The sequence below is a fragment of the Phaethon aethereus genome (genome assembly GCF_964289735.1).
Source record: "Phaethon aethereus genome assembly, chromosome: 2".
Classification (NCBI taxonomy): Eukaryota; Metazoa; Chordata; class Aves; order Phaethontiformes; family Phaethontidae; genus Phaethon; species Phaethon aethereus.
The window spans coordinates 116,818,300-116,843,308 of record NC_138582.1 but is presented as its reverse complement, the minus strand read 5'-3'; the positions used below and the strand labels follow the sequence as shown (position 1 = coordinate 116,843,308).

The following is a 25,009-nucleotide window of genomic DNA, read 5'->3' as shown; positions in this document are numbered from 1 at the left end:
AAAAAAGCTTTTATTCTTCTGGAGGCAGTACAAATGAATCATACCTGCAGCCCAAAAAGCAATTATTTATTTCAGTAGTCATAAAAAGAAGACCACAGTCTGTCGTAGAAGAAAGGGGCTCCCTTTGTAATATTAAATTCAGTGCTTTTCAAATATCACTGCTATAAAGCTTGCAATCCTGCATAGGAAACAAGGATATGAAAAAAGTTATTTTGGGGAAGATGAATTTAAACCTTGGCTCAAAGGGAAATTAAGAGTCTCTTTCTGGAATTCTTTTTTAAAACTGTCTTGGTGGGATAGGAGTCCATACAGAAAGAAATAAAACCCGAATAAAGACCGCACTGAAAAATCCTCTGTGTGTGTGTGTGCGTGTTTTAAAGGCTGTGAGGCCAGCTCATCTCCTCATCTGCCAGCTTTTGGTGGATTCAAACACTATATTAAACCCAACTCAGCCCTTCAAAGGATTTTTATTTAGTGTTAGTATTTTATTCTTTTTCTTGCTGCAATTGATGTGAGATTTTACTGTTCCATTCTCTCTTGTCTTGTTCCATCAAAAAATCACTTCAGTTCCTTCAAAATTCTAGAAACGATTTGACTCTGAGCCTGACTGGCAGATGAGGGAAGACTGAGGTTCACGTATTAGGGCTGACCCATTAAAACACTATAGCAGCTGTAAAACATGCCTCTATAGATGCGAATTGCTCTCAAAACACTGGGGATTTGGATAAAGCGGAGATTTTCTAGAAGGGCTTGTTTGGGTTTGTAAGGCTGTTTTTGATCTCCTGAACTGTGCTGTAAATACTGGGAAGAACGACCTCATTGATACCAATGCATTTGAGGGGTTGAAATTAGAACCCAGTTCCTGCTCTTTGGAGCATTTTTTTGTTTGTTTTCTTTGAAAAGCTAGGTTTTCCAAGTAATTGATGGCTTGAGAAAAGTTGTTTAGCCCCATGATGGTGTAAAATTTTCTCCAACAGTGTCAAGCCCAACTTTGTGCTTAAATCTGAATTGTAGTTGAGCAATAGTCCTTTTTCCAGCAGACTCAGTACTGCTCCAGTCCTCTGCCAAAATTTGTCCAAGGTTGTCTTGGATATTTGAAAAGCAGATTAATTTTGAAGGTGTGATTATAAATACAAAGAAACCAGAATGAAAATTTTGCAGTAGATTAAGAGTGCAGCTCAGACTCCGGTGAAATGGATTGTAATAAACCCAGCTGGCTGACTGAAGTGGAATTAGGATTCCTCTGAAAAATTGGTAATGTCCGTGTTGGGGATCTTTCCATTTTCCTGGCCAAGATGCGGGGTGCCAAGCTCTGAGAGAGCCATAGCTCTACATGGCTGTCAAGAAGAGGTTTGAAAGGCTATGTCTTTGCCAAGGAATTAAATTCCGGTCACGACAGTCTTCCTTGCCTTCTTTGGGAGGACCTCCACACCTAGCAATTGGTGACATTGGGTAGAGAAGTCCATGTGAGCTCAGGCATGCAGGCAGGAGAGGATTGTCATAATCTTTCTTGGAGAGAGAGATGTAGGAGACAATTTAGTTATTAAGATGCATATAGATGTGTATGACAAGTTCCATGCTTTTCTTCCATATCTGTCAAGCTGTGGAGTCATTTTGTTATTAATGTGACACTTTGAATGGCTATTAGTAGGTCTGTGTCATCACGTCAGGAGTGATTTCTTACACTCCTAGGGACAGATACTATTCATGCACAAAACTCCTAGCCAAGACAGAAAGTTGCACAATATCCATCTGTAGCACGAATCCTGGCTTGGTGCACATCTCATTTCAACACCAAGATTAGCACAAATTAAACGTAAGATCTGTGCAATTTTTCACAGCTAAGACGGTACAGAGCCCTTGAGCTACAGCTGTGGCATGCAGGGAGTCCCTGCAGAGCGCATGGCACAAGCTGCAGCAAGCATCCAAGGGCAAAGGAGCAGAAGTAGAGCTTAAATCCCCTTGCAAGGCTAAGCAGTTCAGATGGTTGCTGTAAATGATGCTCAGATCACACTTCCTCCCATGCCTCCTGTGGAGCAGCTGGTTTTCTGGGATTCACTAGCAGTAAGCAGTTACTGGTGTCTGCTAAGCAAAGAGTCTGAATACACAATTTAAATATGCTCCTATACACATATTGATGCAGCAGGGACAGCTACAGTCAGATGGGAGAACTCTCTTTTTTCAGACTTGCTTGAAAAGTGAAAGAAGAGGAAGCTGTGGGGGTTGAGGCTGGGAGGGGAGAATTGGGAGATCATCTACAAGAGATCGTACTGAGTCAAAAAAAGGGTGGAGAGGAGAACCAGAGCAAGTTTTTTTTTTTTAAAGAAAAAAAATGGTGGTAGAGAAAGAGATAGTCCGGTGAATTCTTCAGGTCCCTACATGTAAACGTTTGTGAGATTTATTTACTTCAAGATTAAAATAGCTCATAGCACAACATATATGCAAGTCATTTAGGAGTTTGAGTTTTGCTGGAAATCACAGGGACAAGGGCTGACTTTAAGGGTGTTTTAAAATACCACCCAATCTGTAGCACGGTATTTTTGGCCTCACTCACATTCTAACGGAAGACCTTGAAGGAAAGCCTGAATGCTGTAAGAACACCTCTGGTTATAAATGCTGGACAAAGCGCTGCTTCCGTGTCACCTACTGAGCATGTCTTTACTCAGGGAGATGAGGGCTTCTTCTTCAGGAGGCCGTTGCTTTGTTTCTTTAGAGGATGAAAGAACTTTCTTTGGTACCTTGGCCACATTCTTGTTGTAACACCAGTCAAAATTCTCCCTTCCAGTCTTCCCATTACCGTTGTCTGGTCAGTTATCTTTCCTTTTCCTAGTTGCACTAGTGTTCTAGGTTCAGAGGGCCTAAGGATTTGGATGCAGTTGGACTGGATGTGTAGATGAAGTCATTCACGTTGTACAGAGAGCATCTTTAAAGTGCTTTGCAGAGAAAGGCTTCTGTAGAAGTGCTCAGCGATCTTTAGAAGACCTGTTTCTAATTAACTTGACTGCAGTGAAGATATTTTCTTGCAAATGGAGAAGAATGACATTCCTGCTATGCAAATTTGCTGAATAACTTGGCGTAAATTATCATAACGGTCCCACCTAGCCTCACAATCTATGAAACATCAAATTGGACTTTCAATTACCTATTTACCTTATGGAGGCAGATCTGCTCCTCTTCTGGGACAGAGGCAGGGAGCTTGCATCCTCCCTTACAGCAGCCAAACTCTGGAGAACCAGAGTGGCTGTCACAACTGTGGCACCTGGTATGTGGAAAGGACAGGACTTACTTATTTAAATACATCTTTATATCCAAGGCTTCTGAGACACGTTCCCCCCGCCCCAGTTGCTGTGGCATCTAGATGCTTGTGAGACAGCTGGTGACAGCATGGAGTAGGGCCTTAAGGAATAGAAATCTCACTCGGCCTCCTCCATTCTCCATGTGTGTGCTCAACGCCTGTTGCCATCCCTCCACCCACCCATCCGTCCCAGTTCCCTCTCCCAAAGTTTCCCCCTATGTGGTGAGGAATTCCCACGCCGAGACCGCAGGGCAGCCTTTCGGGGCTGCAGACGGCACTGCCGCCTCTCTCCCTCTCCTCCTTCCTCCCTTCCTTCCTCTCTTCCTTCCCTCTGCCCTCACGCCTGGTTCAGGGGAGCCAGCTGTGTGTCATTCACGCCTCAGGGCTGGAGGAAGGAAAGGTGGGCAACCTTGTTTCCCCTCTGCCGGGAATAACGCGTGGTGAGGCAGAAGCGGTGCTGACAGAGCGGCAGGCAGTCCGCTGAAGGCGCTGAGCCCCACTGCAGCCAGCAGTTTTGAGGATGGGAGCCTCTCTGAAGCCACTTTTCCTCCTCCAACAGGCTTGCACTGGCTATCCCAGAGGCCCTTCGTTGTTCAGATGGCTGCCCTGCGCAACGTCCCTGCTCCCGGAGAAACACAGGCTGCTGGGAAGCCCAGGAAAAGAGCATTGGCTTTTCACGAGGAGTTCAAATGTTGCCTTTTCCTAAGAGTGACATTTAATAATTGGTCTATTAACGAGGAGGCTCTGCCAGGACGCTAGCAGTCCTGACTCGCTACACAAAGCACTGTCGCTAAAAGGCTTGGATATTTTTTTTAAAACTACCAGCGAGCTGAAGGAGGGGGTGCTTGGGTGGTGGGGATGGGGAAGTCAACCTTCTTTTGGAAAGGGAACAGTGCATCTTTGTGCGGCAATTTTTTCACCCCATGTTTAGGCTTGTTCAACAGTAATCTGAGTGTTTCAGCCTGTAACCCAGAGTCAGGAGACGGCCTGGCACAAAAACATGAGATTTAAAATTCTGCGTCACACCAGCTGTCTACTAGCAGACAGAGGGGGTGGGTTATGTTCGGGGGGAGGAGGGTTGGAGGGAGAAACAATAACAAGCAACAGTCTGATAGATTTACTAGAGCTTAGGGCAAGATGCAGATTTGTTTAGTGACTTCACGCACGCGGCTGGTCTGGTCTGATGTAATTCCAGTCCATGTTTCCTGTCTTGATATTTAATCCAGGGTATGAAGAATGATTCCCCCCCTCCCCATCGTCGTGCATGCTGTAACTAATCACAGAGCCACCCTGCATGAAACAAACTGGACAGCTGCCTGTTTGGCTCCTGCAGAATCTGAATATGTTCATTTTACCTAGTAGCAGTGATTAAAATAAGTTTTTAATCTGTACATGCTTGTTTCTTCTAGGGTCTAACAGCTTTTTGCCACTGGGGGAATGGAATTCCTGCTTAACAGTATTATGTGCTTCCAACATACACGATACATCAATATTGCCCCTAAATGTGCTCTGCAAAATTCTGCTTTACCTTATTCCACGAGGAACTGTTGTTCCCTTTTACGCTCCTTGTGGATAATGACTCGCTCTCACAAGCTCTTTTCTTAGGGAAACAAACAGGATACAACTAAAGAACACACAGGAAAGGTTGCGTATATGCTCCCTTTTTTGAGACATTGTAATAGCAAGGAAGCGGCATCCCACTTGTGGAGGTCAGTGCTGCCATGTAAACACAACATGAAGCACATCTATGCTCAGAGCAGTGGGGAGGTATTCTTCCCTCCCGGCCCCTCCGACCCCATTGTGCACTAAGTGCCACAATCTCTTCCAGTGGGAGAGGTTAGAGAATAGGCATGTTGAAGTACCACCCATCCTGTACTTTGCAGGTCATCACCTTTACTAATTTCAGAGCCAAATGTTCCATAAGTCATCTGGAGTGGCCAGCTAGAGAGCAACACTCGCTTGGACTAAGTATATATGTATTTTTCAAATAGTAAATATGCAGAGGTCATACAGTATAGTGATTTGACAATCCTTTTTTTATTTTATTTTTTTAAAGCATGAATTCTGAGAACTGCTCTGTATTCCTTTAAGACCCCAGGACTTTATTTTCCTGAAATGTACTTTCTTGTAACTGGATTTTTATGAGCACGCACTTCTCTTGAGAATGTGATGTGCGTGAAGCACAAGAGAATTTGCTTGTTGTGTAGCAAGAAAAAGCAGAATGAGCCATAGATCATGTTCTTTTCAAAGGGTTAGATTTTAAGAAACAGACCCATTTTACTTTTTACTTCATCTTTTTCTTCAGCTAAATCCACACCAACTGCAATGTCCGGGTTTTTTGTTGTTTTTGTTTGTTTATGGTTTTGTGGTGTGTTTTTTTTACATGAGGAGTGATGGAAAACTGAGTAAATATAGAGGAAGAGCCTCAAGATTTCAGTAATTGTACTGGCTCTGTACAAAGACTACATATTTTTAGAAGTTTTTAGAACAACATTTGCTGACTTCTTTTGTATTTAAGATGACAACACATTACAATCCCAGTCCAGTCTGTTGCCCAGTACAGGGCAGTTCCAGTACTGAATTTGAGTTTGACCTTCTGATTTTGCCTTACTGAAAACCTCATTTGGTGACAAAGCTGGAGTGCTCAGCTGTCCCCATGGGGTTCTCAGGGCTCCCTGCAGATCCTTGTACCTCAGGCTGTCTTGTTCAAAATGTTCCTATACATACAGTGTTCAACGCAGACCAATTGAGTAAACTTTTCCTTTGCTGCTTTTTCTCCTCATTTGGTATACATACTGTGCTGTGGAAAGATACACAACAGTTACCCTGCCTCTTCTGATAGCAGGTGCTATTTACTGAAGTTTGAGCAAGCCATGATTGCCCTTTGTTGAAATGAAGCCAAATAAAATCATGAGAATTGATCATGGATCATCTTTATGCCATCAGAAAATAAAATTCCTTTAACTAATACATGTCTTACACTACTGGTTGAATAAAAGTGTTAGAGCTGTATGGAGTCCTACCCAGCCCTCCTGCCCAAGGTCAATATGTGGCTGCTTTTACAGGAGCCTTGGGAGATGAGGTCAAGCCATCGGTTGAGTTTGTAGTGCAAAGTAGACAAAGTTAGTTGCATCCTCATTATCTGCAGGAGCAAATCTTGAGAGAGACTCCCTTCTTACTTTTTTCCCCTTCCTCCTTCCCCCTCCCCATACTTGAATCCCTGCTTTGCTAGGGAATTGGTGCCCAGCACTCTGACTGTGTGAACAGTGAAGGAATTTGGACTCGAGTGCAATTTAAGGTCATCAGCTCTCATGAGAGAATATAGTGTAATAGCGTTGTTAACGTCAGTCCGCTCGGATCATATCCATAACACCCAACTGTAACACCTCCAGGCTCTGTCCACTCTTTACTAAATAGGTAGAGGATGGATTGCAGCTACCTTGAGCTGTACTACAGCAGAAATTCCTCACTGCCTGTGCTATCACAGAGGCATTTCTGTAAGGAGGATTTAAACACATTGCCTCTCCAGCTATGCTTCTTGCAGACTTGGTAAACACATTAGACCCCAAATGAGCAAGCAGAAAACTGGTTGTTAAGACACAGGTAAGAGCCCTATTATGGCAAAAGGTCAAATCAAAACAGAGGTAACACAAGAGACATCCGTTGATCACTTGTATGTATTAATGATTGCAATCCATTTTGTGGATGAAGCTGTAAGTTTCTTTTTTGCACAGTTCAGAAAATTCAGTAACTAGACTGGTGAAATCCAATGGTCAGTGAGATCAGCTAAAATTTATCAAAACAGCATTTTCCTTGGGCAGAATCAGTGAGGATGTTTTCTGATCTTGAATTATTAACATACATTATTTACTGATTGTGAACTGAGCACAAGCTTCATTTCCAATTTGTAGCAGTACTTCTTGTTTCCAAGATATGAATGTTTTCCCCTCCTTTTTTGACTGTGTCTGCTGTGCCTCTCAACTGTCTTGTCTCCGTTTCTACTGAAGTCATCGTACCTGTTCAAGTTGTGAACATTTCTTGTCTTTGTATACCTGCACTACACATGTCCATGTCTAATCTGCTTAAAATGAGACAAGCGACTACCTCATCCTCTCATGATTTCACCATGTCCGCATATAGTTCAGGGTCCAATTTAAAATGACTTTGCGTGGCAAGGTTTTGGTAGCAATGGGGCTGCAGGGATGGCTTTTGTGGGAAGCTGCTAGAAGCTTCTTCGATGTCCGATAGAGCCAATGCCAGCTGGCTCCAAGATGAACCTACCACTGGCCAAGGCCGAGCCCATCAGTGATGGTGGTAGCACCTCTGGGATAAGAGAGTTAAGGATGGGGGAAAAAACCCAGCAACTGCAATTGCAGCTGGACAGGGGAGAGAAAATATAATGAGAAGGTTGTGGGTCAAGCTAAGCACAGGGAGAGATCATTCAGCAATTACCATCATGGGCAAAACAGACTTGACTTTGGGAAAAATTAATTTAATTTATTACGAATCAAATCAGAGTAACATCATGAGAACTAAAACCAAATCTTAACACACTCTTGTTTTTAAAAATCCCACATAAACCCTCCATCAAATTTCAAGTACAGATGTAATCTTTTCTTCTTTCCTCACCCACTTCTTACCATTTCTTCTTCTCCATTGTCAATAGTTTCTGTGATTGTATTGTTTTTCTCTTAGCACAGTATTCTGGTAAACAACCCAGGTGGAAGAAAAAATAAATAACTTTTTTTTCTTGACTAGAGAGTGAGTAAAACAAGAAAGCTGGTCTTCCTGTTTCAATTAAGGAATTAAAAACCCAGCAGGAGTTGATGGCATCATACCCTTTGAAGTCTGGCAATCTCAATATATTTCTGAGTTCTGGTCAGGGCTCCCATGGGATCCTGAGCTTAGACAGATGCTGGTCATAGTTTGTGCTGTGAGATTGGGGTTTTGTGAATTGATTTATACACGGTTATTAATATAAGCTTTGGTAACGTAATGTAAGTGCATCACTAATCCTGTGATGATGACGATTAATTGGTAATGCACTGCATGATTCAGAATATTGAGCTGCTGGGAGAGAAGATTTTCAATTTATTTAAGTGATTCCAACAGTCAGAAAACCTAGCTCGATCTGAGCCCCCAGCCTCCTCTCTCTGGGACGCACAGGGGGACGGCGCCTACCCCCAGTACGAACGGCTACGCCGCCACGTGATACGGCCAGAAGAGAGGGCACCTGGGCTCAGGAGCTGGGAAATGCTCTTGATCTTCCTGCCTAGACGTGGCCATCGAGGGGGAATCCTGGGGATTCTGGACCGATGAGCTGGAAGGATCTGGGGACAAAAGCAGTAAACATGAATTGTGGTCAGCTCCTACAGAAAAAGGAAGAGGAGGGATATCATTCAGTAAAACCATAGTTTTGCTGATGGGTAACAAAAGAGCAGGAAGAATCTTCCAGATTTGACCTGTAGACAGACTTGTTTCTTTCTTGCCAAATTTCATTGTTATCTCACTGTTGGTTTGCTAAACTATGGAACAGGCTTTTTAGTAGTGTTATCTTAACACCTATTCTAACGTCCGAAGCCCAGCTCTGGCAGGAAAAAAAAGAAAAGAAAAAGACCTGCGGGGATGTGCATGTTACGAGGTGGACGTTTCATCGAGGTAAAGTGGCTTTTTCTCTCTGCATTTCCGAATGGGCTGGTAAGAGGAGCCCCGCAGGGAAGCAGAGAAGAATAACCCTGCTTTGCGTGAGGTGTGGACGTGCTGGGACTTCAGTACTAAAGGACAGACATTGTTGGTTGCTTTTGTTAACGGATGATTAAGGTCCCGCTCACACCTTAAACATGCTAATTATAAAGCTTCTAACTATAGAAGAGGAAAAGTCCCTCTTTCCCATCGAGGCTGTGAATAACTCATTTTAAATATTTGCTGTGCAACTGTTTTCTTTACCAACTGTGGTTCCTCTGAAGAAGTAGTTTTGTAAAATGTTCCTCTTCAGGCAGGAGTTTCCTTTCGCCGTGCATAGCTCCCATCATGTTTACCAATGTCAGTGACAAAAATATGAGTACGGCAGGCAAGCTCTGGTGAGGCTCGCCGCACCAGCTGGAGGAGTTCATGTCCTAGCAGTTTCTTTTGCCTCTCTGCCTCCACCGCAGAGCCGGCAGTAAGGAGCACGCCTTGCCCGCGGCAGTACGAAACCTGGTGCTTTTGCTTAAAGCCACCGCTGTCGTCAGCTTAAGCCAAAAGGATGAACTTTGCGCTGAAGCAGCTGATGCCCAGGGATGCACTCGCATCCGCCAGCTGTGCCACGGGGCGGCTGCAGGCCATGTCTTTGTAAACCGCTGCAGCAGGTTCACTTGAGCTAGCCTCTCAACGCCCTAAAAAGTCGTTGCCCTCTTTTTCACGAAGAAGCGTGGATCCGGCCTGAAAGCAGACGCTGCGTTAGATCCAGGCTTGTATGTTGTCAGACAATGAAGGGGACAGCACAGGCCACTGAGTTTTAAGGACTTCAGAAGATCTATCTGGCTTGCTAAACTGCTTTGACCAACTGTGTGCGCCCTCCAAACCTATTGCAATAGCCAAGCAATACGAAACACATTAGATTAAGCCACTGTGTCAATTGTGAGCTTCAACCTGAAAATTGAGTCACTTGAGCATCTCATCAGGCTAAGGACATGCTTGTGGCACTTGTCATTCCTGATCTGGGAAGCATTAACTCACTGAAAAGTCACCTGCACTCACCTGTGTATACCTCAGGTTGTTAACCACACGTCCATCAGCTGGTGGCCTAAGGCTGATCACTGCAATGAAGTTATGAGCCTGCAGAGACCTCACTGCGGGCAGATATAACCCTTAGTCTCTAGCAGCAGTGTGTGAGCAGAGCGTGATGCTCAGTAACTTTCAGATTTTTGTATAAATTTCCAGGGATGAAGTTAGGCAAAGATCCTCCTATTACTTCTGCAGCACCCACAGTTTTACTCCATATACTGAAAAGATGCCATTAATACCAAACCCTGTGGAATAAATGTGGAATAACACCATGTTAACCAAGCCACTATTATGAGTAGAAAAATTTAAGTGGTATAGGTAATCCTTCGGGGGCTGTGTAGGAGTTGAAAGAGCAATTCATCTAGCTAGTTGATATTCTGCACTGTATGATTATGGGGCAAAAACAGAGCAGTTGGCAGAGTTACTTAATTTTCCCAGCCCCTCCGCCCTCACTTCTCTCTGTACCTACTCAGTCGCATTAACTCGCTCACCTCTCTCAGAAGAAAAAGGCCTGAGAACGTCATTACCAAATTCAGACACAGTTTTTCTGCATTTCTATTAAATTCACTTCATCTCTAGGTTTCTAGGTGCACAGGAAGGGTGCAAGCTTTTTGCAACAACTCAAAAGTAGTGTTATTTGGGTTCCAGTTATGCCCCTCTGTCATAAACTAATGTGCAAAAACCTATACAGCTAAAGCCACAAACTAATGGAAAAGGGTCTGAAGGTGAAATATAGGAAGAAAGTCATTTGCCTGAGGATGCACCAGAATTAAATGGCAGAGGTAGAAGCATAACCCTGGGAACAGATACTTAGCCTTGAAGAAGTTGATAGGCGTTGAAACACAAAGAGAAATTTTGCACATCTATTTATTTCAATGGGAGTTGAGTTCCCACATAGCTGTAGCTAGCTAGATTTTGTTGCTGACTAAATACCTTCCTAATTTTATGTTGGGCCAGTATATTATGTTGTTCCTCTGGCCACATGAAGGATTCATTCGTCCCCAGAAGAGCAGATACTGAAATAGTGGCCTGAACTCTCTTGTTGACTTCAACTCATTTGAGCCAGAAATGTCATCCTACCTACCACTTTGTTAAGTTTTGTTTGTTACAAAATACCTATTTTTAAAACTCTTACTGGATTTATTTTCATTAGGCTCCAGCAACCTTCTTTTACTAGGACTGACTCACTTCATACTATACTCGTGCAGGTGTAATTGCATTAAGTTAAGTGAAGTTATTTCCAGTAATATAGATAATATATTAGTAATATAGGGCCTAGTAATATAGGGCCTACCTAGTATGAGTCACCTGCTAATTCTCTTCAGCATGAAAAAAAAATAAAATTACTTTGTTCTAATTTATTTTTTTAATGTAAGCTAAATGTAGACCTATGAGTAATACAATCCACAGCAGGTTAACAGTAGTTGAATGGATGTGGCAGTTCTTCTGGCACGGCACGTGTGTAGCGGGAAAAGAAACTGAACTTACACTGATTTGGTAATAGCAATAAGCCTCTTGCAGGCATGAGCACAGCATAGCCCACAGGTGTGGGAAGCTCTAATGCCACCTCCTTTAGGTCTGTCTCAGTCTTTCCCTTCTGGGAAGGAGGGATAGCTTGGGTTTATTCAGGAAATCACACGTCCCTTGAGCTTGACTGGAAGATGTGTCTGCTTCCAGATTTATGCCAGAGCATCTGCTAAAGGTAATTTAGCAGCTAGTTGCTCTCTGCATAGACTTCTCCTGGGGAGATAAATCAGCATACCTTGTCCCATGCCTTCTTCAAAAGAAACAAACAACAACAACAACAAACAAACCTGAACAAAAACCCACAAAAAAACCCCCACCAAACCAACCCAAGCAAACCCAAATTCTCCTTCTTCCAGTTTCCTCTTGCTAATTCACACATGGCTGCTGATTGCAGCCAACCACTGATGCTGGCTGTGGTATTAAAAGAGGCACCTTCTAATTTCCTTGTTTGCAATGATCTCATTTAATGGAAAGCAGGTGTAAGTGGTGGTTTGTAAGTATAAAGCAGGTAAATGTTCATATTGTGTTTCCAAAAGCAAACTGAAGGCTATACTTAAAAACAGCTTTATGTTATCAACATCATCTTTTTATAATGTCAGTGAGTAGCATTGTCAGACCTTGGTTTTGAAATGCTGGAAGTTCAGGCATACTGGAATTTTTTTTGCTGAATATCAGAATCTGCTGGTGGTGTTCCTTTTAAAGTAAGTGCATGCAGTAGTGATACTGAGTCTACAAACAAGGGTTTCTTTAGTTATATTCTCTTCAACTGTAACATGCAAATTCAGTGCCTGTAAATGGAGTTGCTAACTTGGTACGTGTAAATCCTGACTGTAACTGGACTGCAGGTGTGGAAACAATAAACAACAGTAATAAAAAAAAAGTATATGCGTGTTTTTAAAACTCCTATGACTAGGCAAATGCTTTTTTCCTGGTAGTGGTGCCTGTGATAGTACACGGTTTTCTAATGCAGTAAAAATATTCTTGAGTTAAAGGAAGATTAAAGCTGTAACTAATCAGAAAAGTAATGTTCTTACTCAAATAAAAAGAGCACCCAAGGCTGGGTTACCTCTCTAAAATATACAAGGAATTTTTAGCTAATCAAGTGTTAATGAATGTTGTCTTTGCTCATATGTGAAGCTTCGCTGAAAGAGAAACACTTTATAAAATAATATGAAAGTCACTAACCAATAAAGGGAAAAATAGTTCTGATAGTGCTGGAATGCACCATAAGACACTTTCAGGGCAAAGAAGTAACTTGTAAATAACTTCATTTGAAAATTTTAAAAGCTTTATCTATATAGCAGAAATAAGAATTTAAACAAATTTGGATTTCTTAGGAATAAGATATTTTAATCAACCTGTATTGGAATAGCAAATCAGGCAGGTATTTTTCAGCATTTTCCTTCTGCAAGAAAATTAGTGAAGTTCTGTATTTGTCAGAATACAAACAAACTTCCAAATTTAAGTTATTCATAATGAAATTTCTATTTTTCACCCTCTGAAATGAAAATAAAAAATACCCTTAAATCAGATGTGTCCAAGTGGGCTTCTGCTTGTATGTGTCAGCATCCTAAATGCCAGTAAGCTAGAATCTTGATACTGCTATGAATGTTTGCTCTTTTACACCTTTGTGTCTGTTCAAGTTTAAATAAGTAATTCTTCACATGGTAAAGTGTAAATGAAATATTTTTAAATCCCTTTAAAGTAAATATCTAGGATTTTTATGACTCTAATGTGGTCAGAAAACAGAAGCAGATACAAGCATGAGTATCTGGTATTTTTTTGCTATATAATTGCTAAAGGTAATATTGGATGAAACATTTGACAGCCAGGAGACATTATTCATGCTTCTTAAGTAGAAAATAGCACTACATTCTTTTTTTGCCATGTTTCTTCTTATTTTTAAGAAACAATACCCCTTGTTTGGATCTTATGAGCCTGACTTAGCCACAATTTTCCATGTGTAGTAGTATCACAGATGAAAAAATCAGAATTTGATGCTTCTAGCAGTACACCTGTTCTAACAACGTTACCTAAACAGTGAAAAGATGGGGACTATCTGTTACTGTACAGCTAAACGACAGGGTGTTGATCTTGCACTCCACATCACAGTCCACACTGAGACTTGTTCCCACCACTACGTGATAAATTTAGAGATCGTTAGTTTTACTTTAAAAGAAAAAAGCAGAGCTGAGCTCAAGTGGGACCAGTGCCCTGGTTGGCCAGGCACTGCGCAAACCCGTTGGAAAAGGTTGTAGGATCAGGCGCTGACAGAAAACATACAGTGCCAACACACCTCCCCAGCTAACCGTATAGCCACACAGGTAGCCGTGCGGCGGGGCCCGTGGTTATTGCCTTACCCTGAGCGCTGGCAGCTTGTGCCGTTGCCTGCCATAGAAGACGAAGTCCACCGTGCTAAGAAGAGTAAGAGGTTTACAGCCCTTGCCACATTTGATGTGGTGTAAGGGTTGGGGAGGAGAAGAGGTGCTGTTAGTACCCTTGTCTGCTCTTGCCGTTGCTAGTCCTGGGCTCAGGTCAGTTAGGTCCCAAGGTGTGTGCGGTGAAGTGAAGCTCTGTGGTGAGTTACCTAGGATGTGGTGGAGTAGGGAACTTGCTAGGATCTAGACTTTCTTTTCAGCGCAAGGTTGCTGTAAAACCGCTGAGGTTTGGCACTGAGCGACCACAGCCAATGGGGTTGGATGCATCATGTCACCACTACATCTTAGTGGGCTCTCCACACGCTTATCTGCTGGATCGTGACATAAAAACTACTTTACTGCTAGTAAGTAGACTAAGTTTCTGCCACTTGGACTTCCTGTTAAGTCATTTAGAGCAGTAACTCATTATTTCCTAGCAGCAGCAACCCTGTCTCACAAGAAAAGGACGAGATGTGCATACAGGCAGACACACACCTTTTTCTACTCAAGTTAGTGGCAGCCACCACTGAGGTTAGCAGAAGGGAATGGTTACGTAAGATTTGGGGCAGACTCATAGCAGAATTGACTCCGCTTAATTGCTCCTGAGTTCTGACCTTCTCCTTTTCTCCTCCTCACCAGAGGAGCCTTCTCATCTCAGTTGTATTTTGTCCTTTTCCTGCAGGAGAAAATACAAGAAGACATCACAGAGGTAAGAGTAAATCGCAGAGGACTGGAAGGTATTTGTGAGTCATCTCTTTTTGTTAGGGGGTTTGAAGGAGGATTTTCCTGTTACCAGCTTGGTTTTGTTCCCAGGGAAATGCCACTCTGCTGATTGTTTCCCCTTTCAAAAGATCCATCTTGCACTGTTGCTGCTCCAAATCCCCTCTATTGCTAGTGATGTTAGTGGTAGTTCTCCCTAGTAAGGACAGAAACATTTATCCTTGAAGGTCAAACCCTCATAAACGTCACTCTGTTCCTTCTGCAAGGTTCTAACCCCTATCACTTGCTCATGCTGTAATAACAAAGTGGATTGTGGGCTTGTGGTGTTGCTAATGATCTGTGCCTTTGCAGGAGCCTGAAGGAAAACAGGCATCCTGTTGATTAACAGGCCCTATTGATGAAGCTACCTGATCTGGTTACCTTGCTGCCTCCTTGCAGGAAGGAGGCCCAGTGGGGTCTTTGACAGATTAATTTTTCTTTCTTTGGAGCCCTTGTGCTTGGTTGCTTCAGAGCAATGTACTTTGCAGCACACAGGTTTTTTTTGGTGCTGAGCTGACTCCCCTTCCCCTGCACGTGGAGTATTAATTGGTGACTTAATCTCGTGGTGTGCTGAGCATCCTTATTTCATGTTGACTTTCACTGGATTTGAGACTCCTGCAGAGTGCTTCCTAAAGACTAAACCCTGCAGCTCCGCTGAATGTGCCCTTTAATGTTGTGTGATGATGGAGGGAGCTGGCAGATAAGCCAACTGATGATGTGATGGGCTAAGACGTCGCAGCCACCCCTCCTGTTTGTGATCACCCTGTGCCGAAGATGATCACTCCAACGCAGCATTGCCAGGACAGGCTACATGTGTGCTTGTGTGTGTCAGCCACAAGAGACTGAAGTGTGGTGGCTTGAGTCACAGGTGAGGTGTGTTTGAGCTATGCCAGCTTAGTGGAAAATACCTATTTGGAGATTTCTGTGCTAAACTGTGCAGGTGGGCATTGTGTAGTGCGAGACACAAGAACAGGGAGAAAGTAAATATGCTCCTGCTTGGTTTCCTAAATGTTAAGCTGACATTGTAGTTCTGTTTGCAGCCCTACTTTTCTACCCACTTCCCTTGCTGCTGCCGTGGTGGTTAATTAATTATGAACATGTCTCTGGCCAGAGGTCTTGAGTTGCTGCAAAAGGATTTGTTCTGGGGTTGAAATGGTTTCCAGAATGAATAATCTCTCTGAGTGTGTCCCCTGCGCTGCTCACATTGTCCTGAGTACTGTGTCTTATTTGGATGTATTTTCTGTGTATATAACCATGGCATCGGAGAGGTTTGTGTTCAGCATCTCTTCTGTATGGGGGAGTTTCTGTAAGCCTTGGAAGTCAGATGAAGTATGTTGAAAGCTCCGACAAACCCAATACACAGTTGTGTCAATGGCATACAGAGGGTTGGCTATGTCAGCCTGTTTAAACACACCGTTACAGCGTTAAGTTTTGTGTCCCATGGGAATTTGAACTTTCTTTTTCCCTCTCGCTGTTACCCGTGCCTGCCGCCTGACTGACGGAGTGTGCCCTTGCAGCAGCTGGGCAGACGGGCTTCGTGGCCCTCTCGTGTGTAACAAGCGGTGTGAGCTCCGTAGAGGCCGGAGGCCACTCCGGGGACCGGCACGCAGCAATTGCTACTGCTGGCGGCCTCGCTCAGGGGGTGCTGGCTGCTGGCCGGGGGGCTGCGTAGCGCAGCGGGGTCGCTGCTGTGGCTGGGAACCGCTGCTTGGCCAGCACCTAGGGCAAATTAGCTGGCTGCTAAGCTTCTGACTTGAATTTTCCACCTGCTGTGTGATTAAGGTATGATGCTAAATGGGAAATGGCACATACTGCCGTCTGATGCGGAAGCGTAACATCCAGCAAAAGGAAGTGGTAGGACAGCAGTTCATTGAAAGGCTGGTTCTAAGTAGCGTCTCTTTATTGAGTCGGTACTTCCAGCAACGAGCATGAACTGATGGCTTGGTTCAGTTCTCCACCTTAGTTTCTCACATTCATCTGTTGTGGATTTTTCTTCTTTCTCCTTTGTTATGTTTTTCCAAAGGGATCTCAGCAGTTCCTATGTCACGGGACTCTGGAGGGTGACTGGCAGCTGAACTGAAAAAATCTTTTGCTTGCTCTTACCTCTTCTTCCTTTTGTTTCTCTTTGGGGAGTGTTATCACATAAGAATGCCATAGCACTTAGCTATGTTGGAGAAACACTGCTGTCTTCTGTACCTTTCAGTGTAAAGAAACAGTTTCCCCCTGGCTGGGAAGGAAGATGAGGTATGCGTAAGAAAACTTGAGAAAGACTCAGAGTAAAACCTGAGCCATTCTAAAATTGTAATTGGAAATGACAGACACCAAATCTTGCATTGATCATTTTGTTAACTGAGTTGACTCAAATACTTTTGTAAAAATAATATATTGATATGATTTTCCTCATAAACTTGGAAGTTTCACTGCTGTCTAGACAACCCTAATTTCATTGGTCCCAAACTAGTAATTGCATCTGAACTACTGAACTGTGGTGTAGATTAATCACAGCAAAACCAGAGAAACAGGATATTTAATCAGAACTTGGATCATCTATCATTCTCCCATCTAGTTCCCCTTGGGTAAGTGAACAGTAGATAGCTTATTAAATAGTGACCAGAGAGGTAGTCAGCAAGAGGGAGAACTAGACAGGAAGCCAAAGCTCTCTTGAACTTTCAGGTCCTGGGTTAGTTTTGCTTTCTCTGGAGCACTGAGACTTGTGGCATGCTTGATTTGGCTGTTGAGACTCCCAGTTATCCTGAAGATGGCTAGCTGTGGGCTGCCCATGTTTTTCTGGGAGATACTCAACACCTTCAGTTCTCTGGGAGATTAAAAGGGAAATGAGCCTTTCAAGTAGCCCTTGGCAATCCCCTCCTAGATTAGGTTAATCTGCTTGGGTGAGATTCAGCTAATGCAGGGTTTTGCATTTCTAAGGACTCACTGAAGTCCTTTTTATTTTCTCAAAATTTGTCAGATGAATAATCTGTTGGTTCACATGGCATACATTTTCCTCCATTATGATCCACAGTCATGCATTTTTACTACTTCAGTAACACAGAATTGCACGTGTTGCTGTTTTAGTTAACTGCATGTTGGTTAATTGTACAGTTTAATTTTCTACTAAGATGCAAATGCTTCTTTTACAGTGAACGCATTTTAGATAAAATCAAGTAAAAAGAGTCCTGGTATTTTATCCAGCCATTTGTGGATGGATGGATTTTCCCCCAAGTATCTGTTAATGCTGTACATGAAATATAAAGTAGAAAAGGAAATGCCACCAAAGTGACTTTGAAATATGACCCTGAAAGAAACATCCTGACGGGCCCTGCAAAATACTAATGTGATTTCTTTAAAAAAGATTGTACTCTAATTAAAAAAGGTTGGCATCTGATCCAAACCACATGGCTGGAACGTCAATCCTTCCCTAATTTTCATAAGGGTTTTAGTTTTTCTACTTCAGATGATCAGGCAGGAAACTCACAAGCAGAAGTGTTCTTTTCCATCCCTTTCCCTTACTTTTCTTTTCTTGGAGAAGAATGTGAATGTGGACATACCCTTCCTTAAAAAAAAAAAAGTGATGTATTTATGTTAGCGTGTAGCTAAGGGATGTAGCTAAGCGTGTACAAGGGATGAAACCATATATATCTGTAGTTGATAGTCATCTTTCGGGTTACTCATGCTGATATCTCTTTAGATTAAAATAATCCCCTGTCTCCTTTGGATTATTTCATAGTACAGGTAAATTTAAAGCCTTGCTAATATAATTCTAGGTAATTTTTAAGTTATGTGTTTACGCAGGGCCAGATCCTGTGGTGAAAGCTCTGTACTGTGATTAATCTCATCCTTTAATGCTGTTAGGACATGCTAAACAGATCTTCATTGGAATGAAGCATCAGTGCTCTCGCAAAGATGATTATCTGAGTAAGGGCATTATATATGGTGTTGTCACAGCCATTGATAGAATAATGTAGACTGAAGGGGACCTCTGGATGTCGTCTCTTCCAGCTCTTGGTTCTTGAGAGCACTGTGGCCCTGATTTAACTCTTGGCATTCATCATCTTACTTAATTTGACAATATGCTTAGTCCTTAGTTCTGATACGACTTCATTTCCACAGTTTATCTATTGACCTTGCAAGGTTATCTTAATTACAAATAATAAAAATACCCCTAAATCCTTAAGCTGTGCAAGTAATTATAATACTGCTTAGCTCAAGTTTTTCTTTATATATAGTATCCAGCCAACTCCAGCAATATAGGATGCATTAAAGGTTGATATCCTAATCAGTAGCATGCACGCACAATGCACAACTTGATGTGCCAATATTCTTTGTAAAGCATGGTCTTTTGGGTGCTGAGACCTCCTCAGCTCCCTGTAACTTCAGTAGGACTTCTTGAAACTCTGCATTTCCAGGGTAACCGATGTTAAATTTTCAATTGAAGGCTGCTGAGCATTGTGCACAAAGAGATCTGCTGACTTATTTCCCTAATATTACAAGTGGAGCTGGTTCTGTTAAATTTAATGAATACATAATTTCCTTAAAAAAAGTATTGATTTGTTGAGTGCTCTGTATTCATTGCACTGCAGAATCATAGATGCTTTGGGAAAAAAATTGAACGTCATCATGTACGTAAAGTTTATAATTAATCTGTATGTGAAGGGGGCAAATTAAAGTGACATTGGCAACCTTAATTTGGTATTTCCTAGCTTTCTGGGTGTTTGACTTTGCAATCTGAGTGATCTTCTAATGTAGTTTAAGTGCAATCAGATACTGGCAGCATTAAACAGCTCTGAAAAAAGAGGCTGTGGTTCAAGTTAAAAAAGTGAAGTCAAGTTTGTGCTTGAATTCATGGAGGAAGTTTATATTACTTGGCTCTATGTAGGGAAACTTCATGTTAAGAGGAGAGGAGGAAACCTACCTTCTAGAAAATCCCAGCTTTTGTTCTCCTAACACTTTCTATAAGAGGAAAATATTGAAATATTGGAAATGACAGAGGCTTTTAGGTAGCCTCCTGTTTTCTGTCCTTCTCCTATTTCCCTCTGTTTTGGAGAGCTGGAAGATGTAGTGAGATTGGAATTCATACAGATACACACATATATATTTTTTTTCTTGTTTTTGAAATCTTGCTCGGCTTTTCTACCTCAAAAGGAGGCAGCCATTTCTTAATGTTATGGCTGTGGTAGAGGAAAGTATACATTCTGGATTCCTGACATGAGTAATGGGAATTGTCTTTATCCAGAGAAGGAGTAAGTTCAAAAGTAAAATTATGAAACATGATTAAATAGTGACCAAATATTTCTTACACATATATTCCTATTATTTTATTAAAATTAATTTTATTCAATCTCTTACATAGTGCTGAATAATTATCAATAAATGCAAGTCCCTAATGATTAATTACTATTAAAGTATTGAGTATATTGAGCATAGGTTTTCAGCTCATTTACAATACATTAAAAAATATTGTTTGTGCAGAATTTGTTCTAACAATAACACATCTTGCTTGATAAGGAATGGACTCTGCCAGATTTGAATATAGAAAAAGTAGCTTATGCTACTCAAATACTCTGACAACAAGTGTCCTTACCTATCAAAAGAAAATTATATTCAGGTTTTTCTTAAGCGTGTTCATGTTTAGGTGAAATTCAGCCATAAACCTCAGCATTGTTCCAGCAGACCTGATAACACACTCCTGTTTTTGCATTGATCCTGTGTCTGTACATGACACTAGTTGTCAAAATGTAATTGTGATATCTAGATTCAGATTTCACAGATGCTGTTTGTATCAATTTGTTAGAAGTTATTTGTAGCCCCTAGATTTGCAAGATTCATTCCCTTTTTGCTAAAGTAGGATTGGTGTGAAATGAAAATGTTCAAAAGTCATAGACTTTAATGAAGACAAACCAGTATCAAACCTTGTTTGGTATCAGGCATTCAAACTAAAATGACTGTGCAAAGTAGAGATGCTTTCTTGCTTGAAATTCTTATTGCCCAACAAGTATTCCTGTTTCAAATCTTGGGGATAAGGCAAAGCAGAAGTAGTCTTGTGCCTTCTACTATTTTTCTAGGCTTTGTTATGAAAAGTCTGGAAAAAAGCTGCTGGAGAATAGGTTTTTCACTAGCTATGCTCCTGGGTGATTAATGCTCTAAAATAGGTGATATAGATTAGATAAAGTATGGCCTTGTGATACTTTGGCACTTCTGTTTCCACCCATTGGAACCAGACAAAATGGTGCACGTATGAATCTAGAAAGTTGCGTGGAGAAGAATAAACCCAGTCTCCTGACACCTTCCTGTTGGATTAGTTTGGCTTCTTTCAGTGATGTCCAATGCTCTTATCACTGACTTATTTTTAGCTAAATTGAAGTGGCTTGTTTTTTTCTTTGGGGTTTTGCAGTTTTCATTCCTTACGGGCATGGAATATAATTCTGTTTGTGGGTGCACACAGGTACTCGTACAAGTGTTCATTTCCATTTTAGTTAATCTGACATCCTTTATGGAGGTATGTTTGGAGAATTAGATTAGGACTTGGTGAGGGGATGTAACGGAGTTGTTCTCCCATGATTTACACATAATTTGTATAAGAAGGATAATAAAACTTAATGAAGAATTCAGTTAAGGCCTATGTTATTGCCTACTAGACACAATCGTCCTGTAAAACACTATTGATCTTTTTAAACTTTTTTTTGTTTTGCCCCTGAGAAGTGTATTACTTGGATTCCATGCGTGCAGCCCAGTGAAACTTTCTTAGTGAAAATGACATCAACTGTGATGGTCACATTTGTAGCATAAGAGGGAGGAAGCTAAGATGGTTGCTACTCATGCAATCCCTCTGTGGATAATCAGACTGTTCATTTCCCAAGTCTGGCTGAGAACAGCTTACGCTGCTAGTAAGGAGCCTTCTTTTGTTGGAGCTTAATGTAACTGTTAGCAGAGGTAGAAGATGCTCTATAGAAGATCTGTTTTTGTTCCTTTTCCTCTTACTTGCACCACAATTTCTTGATAATTTCTCAATATTCACATAAGAATCTGAAAAAAATTCTGGTTTTATTTCCTGAAAATAAGTGTTAACACAAACGTTAACACATCTGTCTCCAGTCCTTCCTTCCCCACTGCCATTTCCCATTCCCTTGTTCTTCCTCACCCCTCATTCCTAACTGCATGTGAATCTTTCTAATCCATAGCATAAGGAAGACAGGTGTTAGTCTTGACTCTGTATCCCACTGGTCTTCCACTAAAGCACACTACACACAGAAACACAGTCCTGTCTGTCTTTCCCTTGGAGGGAAAGCTCAAGAAATAAGTGGGAAGCTCTAAGGTTTGGGGTTCCACTGCCATTTGCTGCTCCTAGGCTGTATCATTCTACCCTTTAGTTGAGCATCCAGAAGTTCCTGGGGAATAAAATGCCAAAAGAAGGAAGAAAACAAAATAACTTCAAATTTTTTTTTTGTTTGTTTTAACTGAATGCTAAACTGTATCTGGTCAAACCCATAATCCCAACAGCTGCTCATGAGTTGAGCCTTCTGGACCAGTGCTTCAAGCAGTGGGTAGGTAGTCCATTGATTTTTTTTTTTTTTTTTTTTCCTGTCAACCATTTATAATGTATGAGCTATAGCAACTTCTAGGCAATTTTCAGTACCCTGGGTAATTACAAAAAGCTGGTCATTTAAGTTAACCTAAGATGCAGCATTTCCATGACTAATTCAGAACTCCTATGTCTTAGCCGTGTCTCAAATTCAATTTGAATTGCTAATGAGTTGTTTTAATCCCATTCTTTGATTTAGCGGTCAGACCAAAGGACAACATTTTTTGGGAGGGTGAGGAAGAGAGAGGGAGAAAGAATGGAAAAAAAAAACCCCAAAAACCAACAACCATGTTGATGGCTGACATTATTTTGGCAGTTAATGTGGGAATGAGCTTTTACCTGGGGAACTCCTCTGGAGGAGGACAATATAATTGAAGTCCTGCATAAGCTTCCAGCCTTCAAAATCTCTCACTTCCTAAATGTGTGTCTCCCTTGCAAATGATGAAGATGGAATCCTAAGGTATTTTGTTAGAAGTCTATCAAATGCAAGGGGTGAGGCATTCTTGCTGAGATAATTTGCCCCAGGAGAGTATCCACTATCTCCTGGCAGTGTGACTTCTTCTCAAGAGAAATTTCTCACTTTTAATGTGGATTACACTGAAGCCACTAACAAGTCTGATCAAATCTGGGAGAGCTATAAGCCCTCTTTCCTCATTGCCACATCAGAGAGTCTCTGTTTGATTTCTACTGACTAAGCTCTGTTTCCTTTAGCACATTCTTAATAGATGATCCAAGTATTATGAGTAATTTTTTTTTCCCTCCAACAAATGCATTTTGTTTGGCCTGTTGTCCTGCCTATTTTGAGATGACAACTTCGGGATGGCATTTAACTTTAATTAGATGACAGGTGAAGAAATCCTCCAGATCCTTATGCCATGTCTACATGGACACTGCAATCTCTCTGGGCCAAAGGATTTATCACACATTAAAGTGAAAACATCTATGAGAGTCTCTTATGAAAACATTGGCAGCTCCTTGCTGAGTGCCATGCCATCTCCACAGGCACAGGGGAGTGCAGCTAGTAATGTGTTTTGACAGGCTGGCTCCAAGTGTTAACACCAAAAATGGAAAGTAAACCTTAAGTAGAAGCAAAGGACTTGGCCTTCTTTTGTGTGTCCATTAGTTTAAAAGGGAATCACACACTGATGCTTAATACATGTTTCAGTGAGCACCACCACAGAGAAGAAGCAGCAGCTATTTATTGTAGTTTTTGGCTAGTGTATGTATCTTCCCTCAATCCCATCCATCTACTGATGAGTTGGAAGAGATACAGACCCTGTTACAGAATTTCATGTGTAGTTTTACAGGGTTTGAAGTAATGTTATACTCCAGTGGATGATGATGTTAGACTGTTACCATGAAGAAGAACAATTGTTCTCCTGTTGGGGAGGAGGTTCTTGAGTAGAAACATCTAGCTGCTGTGTACTTACCTGCACATACTATGCTTCACAAGGGCTTCGTCAAATATCAGAAATACTTATATTGTGGACTACTTGTTTGACCATACTCAGATATATTAATGTGCCTGATTGCATGGATGTATGAGCAGGTACATGCACAATAGGTATATGAGATACATCCAGCTTTATAAGACTGATCCCAAGCTCTCAAGAGTAAAATTTGGCATGATCATTTCTAAAGATGTGTTGTGGGTTTTTTGTGTTGTGTTGTTTTTATTTTTTTTCTCAGCCAGATTTTGGGAACAAATATAGTAGAGGAGTGCTTTGCTATCTCACAAGATGTAGGGGCAGGACTTTGGACATCTGGGCCTCCAGTGCCTGGTCAGAAAAACTTTTTTTAAGTTTGTGGTTTTTTTCAGTACAGCTGCTTACTCCTAATCTTCATTCTGATTCATAGAGTACTTAAACCCACGTTTCCCCTCACCTAGCTACAATCATACCTTCAGAGAGAAGAAATAATAATTGCCTGAACATAACAGAAGTGGTATAGTTAAATCATGATTTCTTTCTCAGGTTATTACTCTTAACATGTACAAGTACCTTTTTTTTCTGTGCTCCTGTGTAACACATTCAGATTTAGTGGTGCATGCAGTTAAGGCTTGGAATCTTTCTTGACCAGTGGTTACATAAAACATGTTTTCAACTTATGTTATTTTCTTGATTAGGACCAGCCATTTTTAAAAAGGGGGAGAAAAAAATTCTGTTACGTTTGTTGTCAGAAACAATGCTCATGCAGTGCAGAAAGTGCTCCCTGGACTTGCTGATTAGTGATACGCAGTTATTCTAGGCTTGTAAACCATTGTGTCATTGAGTTGCTTTTCAGAGTCTGGGATGTTAGTAGTAATGAGTGGACAGGATGGAAGTGGTTCTTTCTTGGGTTCTTGCTTGCTCATCTTGGTAAAATTCACGGCAGATAGCACTTCCTTTTTTTCCTTTTTTTTTTTTTTTCCTTGATCAAAAGAAGAGTAAAACTTAAATATATTTGAGAAATACTGACAACATTTCAAGCGAACCAGTTGTGTACATGGAATCCATTTATCCCAATTTCTTTGTCTGCTAAAAGACGGTTTTAAATTCTAGGTGTGTTTTTCTCCTGTTCCTATCAAAACAGATCCTACTATACTACTGAATTCCACGTGAGCTGGTAATTTCCCTGTTGGAGTTTTTGTTCACCTACCTAATAACTTTTCAACAAATTCCAGCGGTA

General features: G+C 41.5%; 1 protein-coding gene across 3 annotated transcripts in view; it reads left to right on the top strand.

Moving 5' to 3' along the window:
- The window catches only part of PDE1C (phosphodiesterase 1C), a gene marked incomplete at both ends in the record, with an annotated part of 415,822 nt that overhangs the window by 198,373 nt on the left and 192,440 nt on the right, over window positions 1-25,009 (top strand). Inside the window, one exon of one of the 3 annotated variants that reach the window (XM_082015330.1) lies at window positions 14,687-14,713. The exons of the other annotated variants lie outside the window; for them this stretch is intronic. Within the exon in view, the coding sequence (XP_081871456.1) occupies window positions 14,687-14,713 (27 nt within the window). The remainder of the gene's footprint in view (window positions 1-14,686; window positions 14,714-25,009) is intronic. 3 annotated transcript variants of the gene reach the window in all.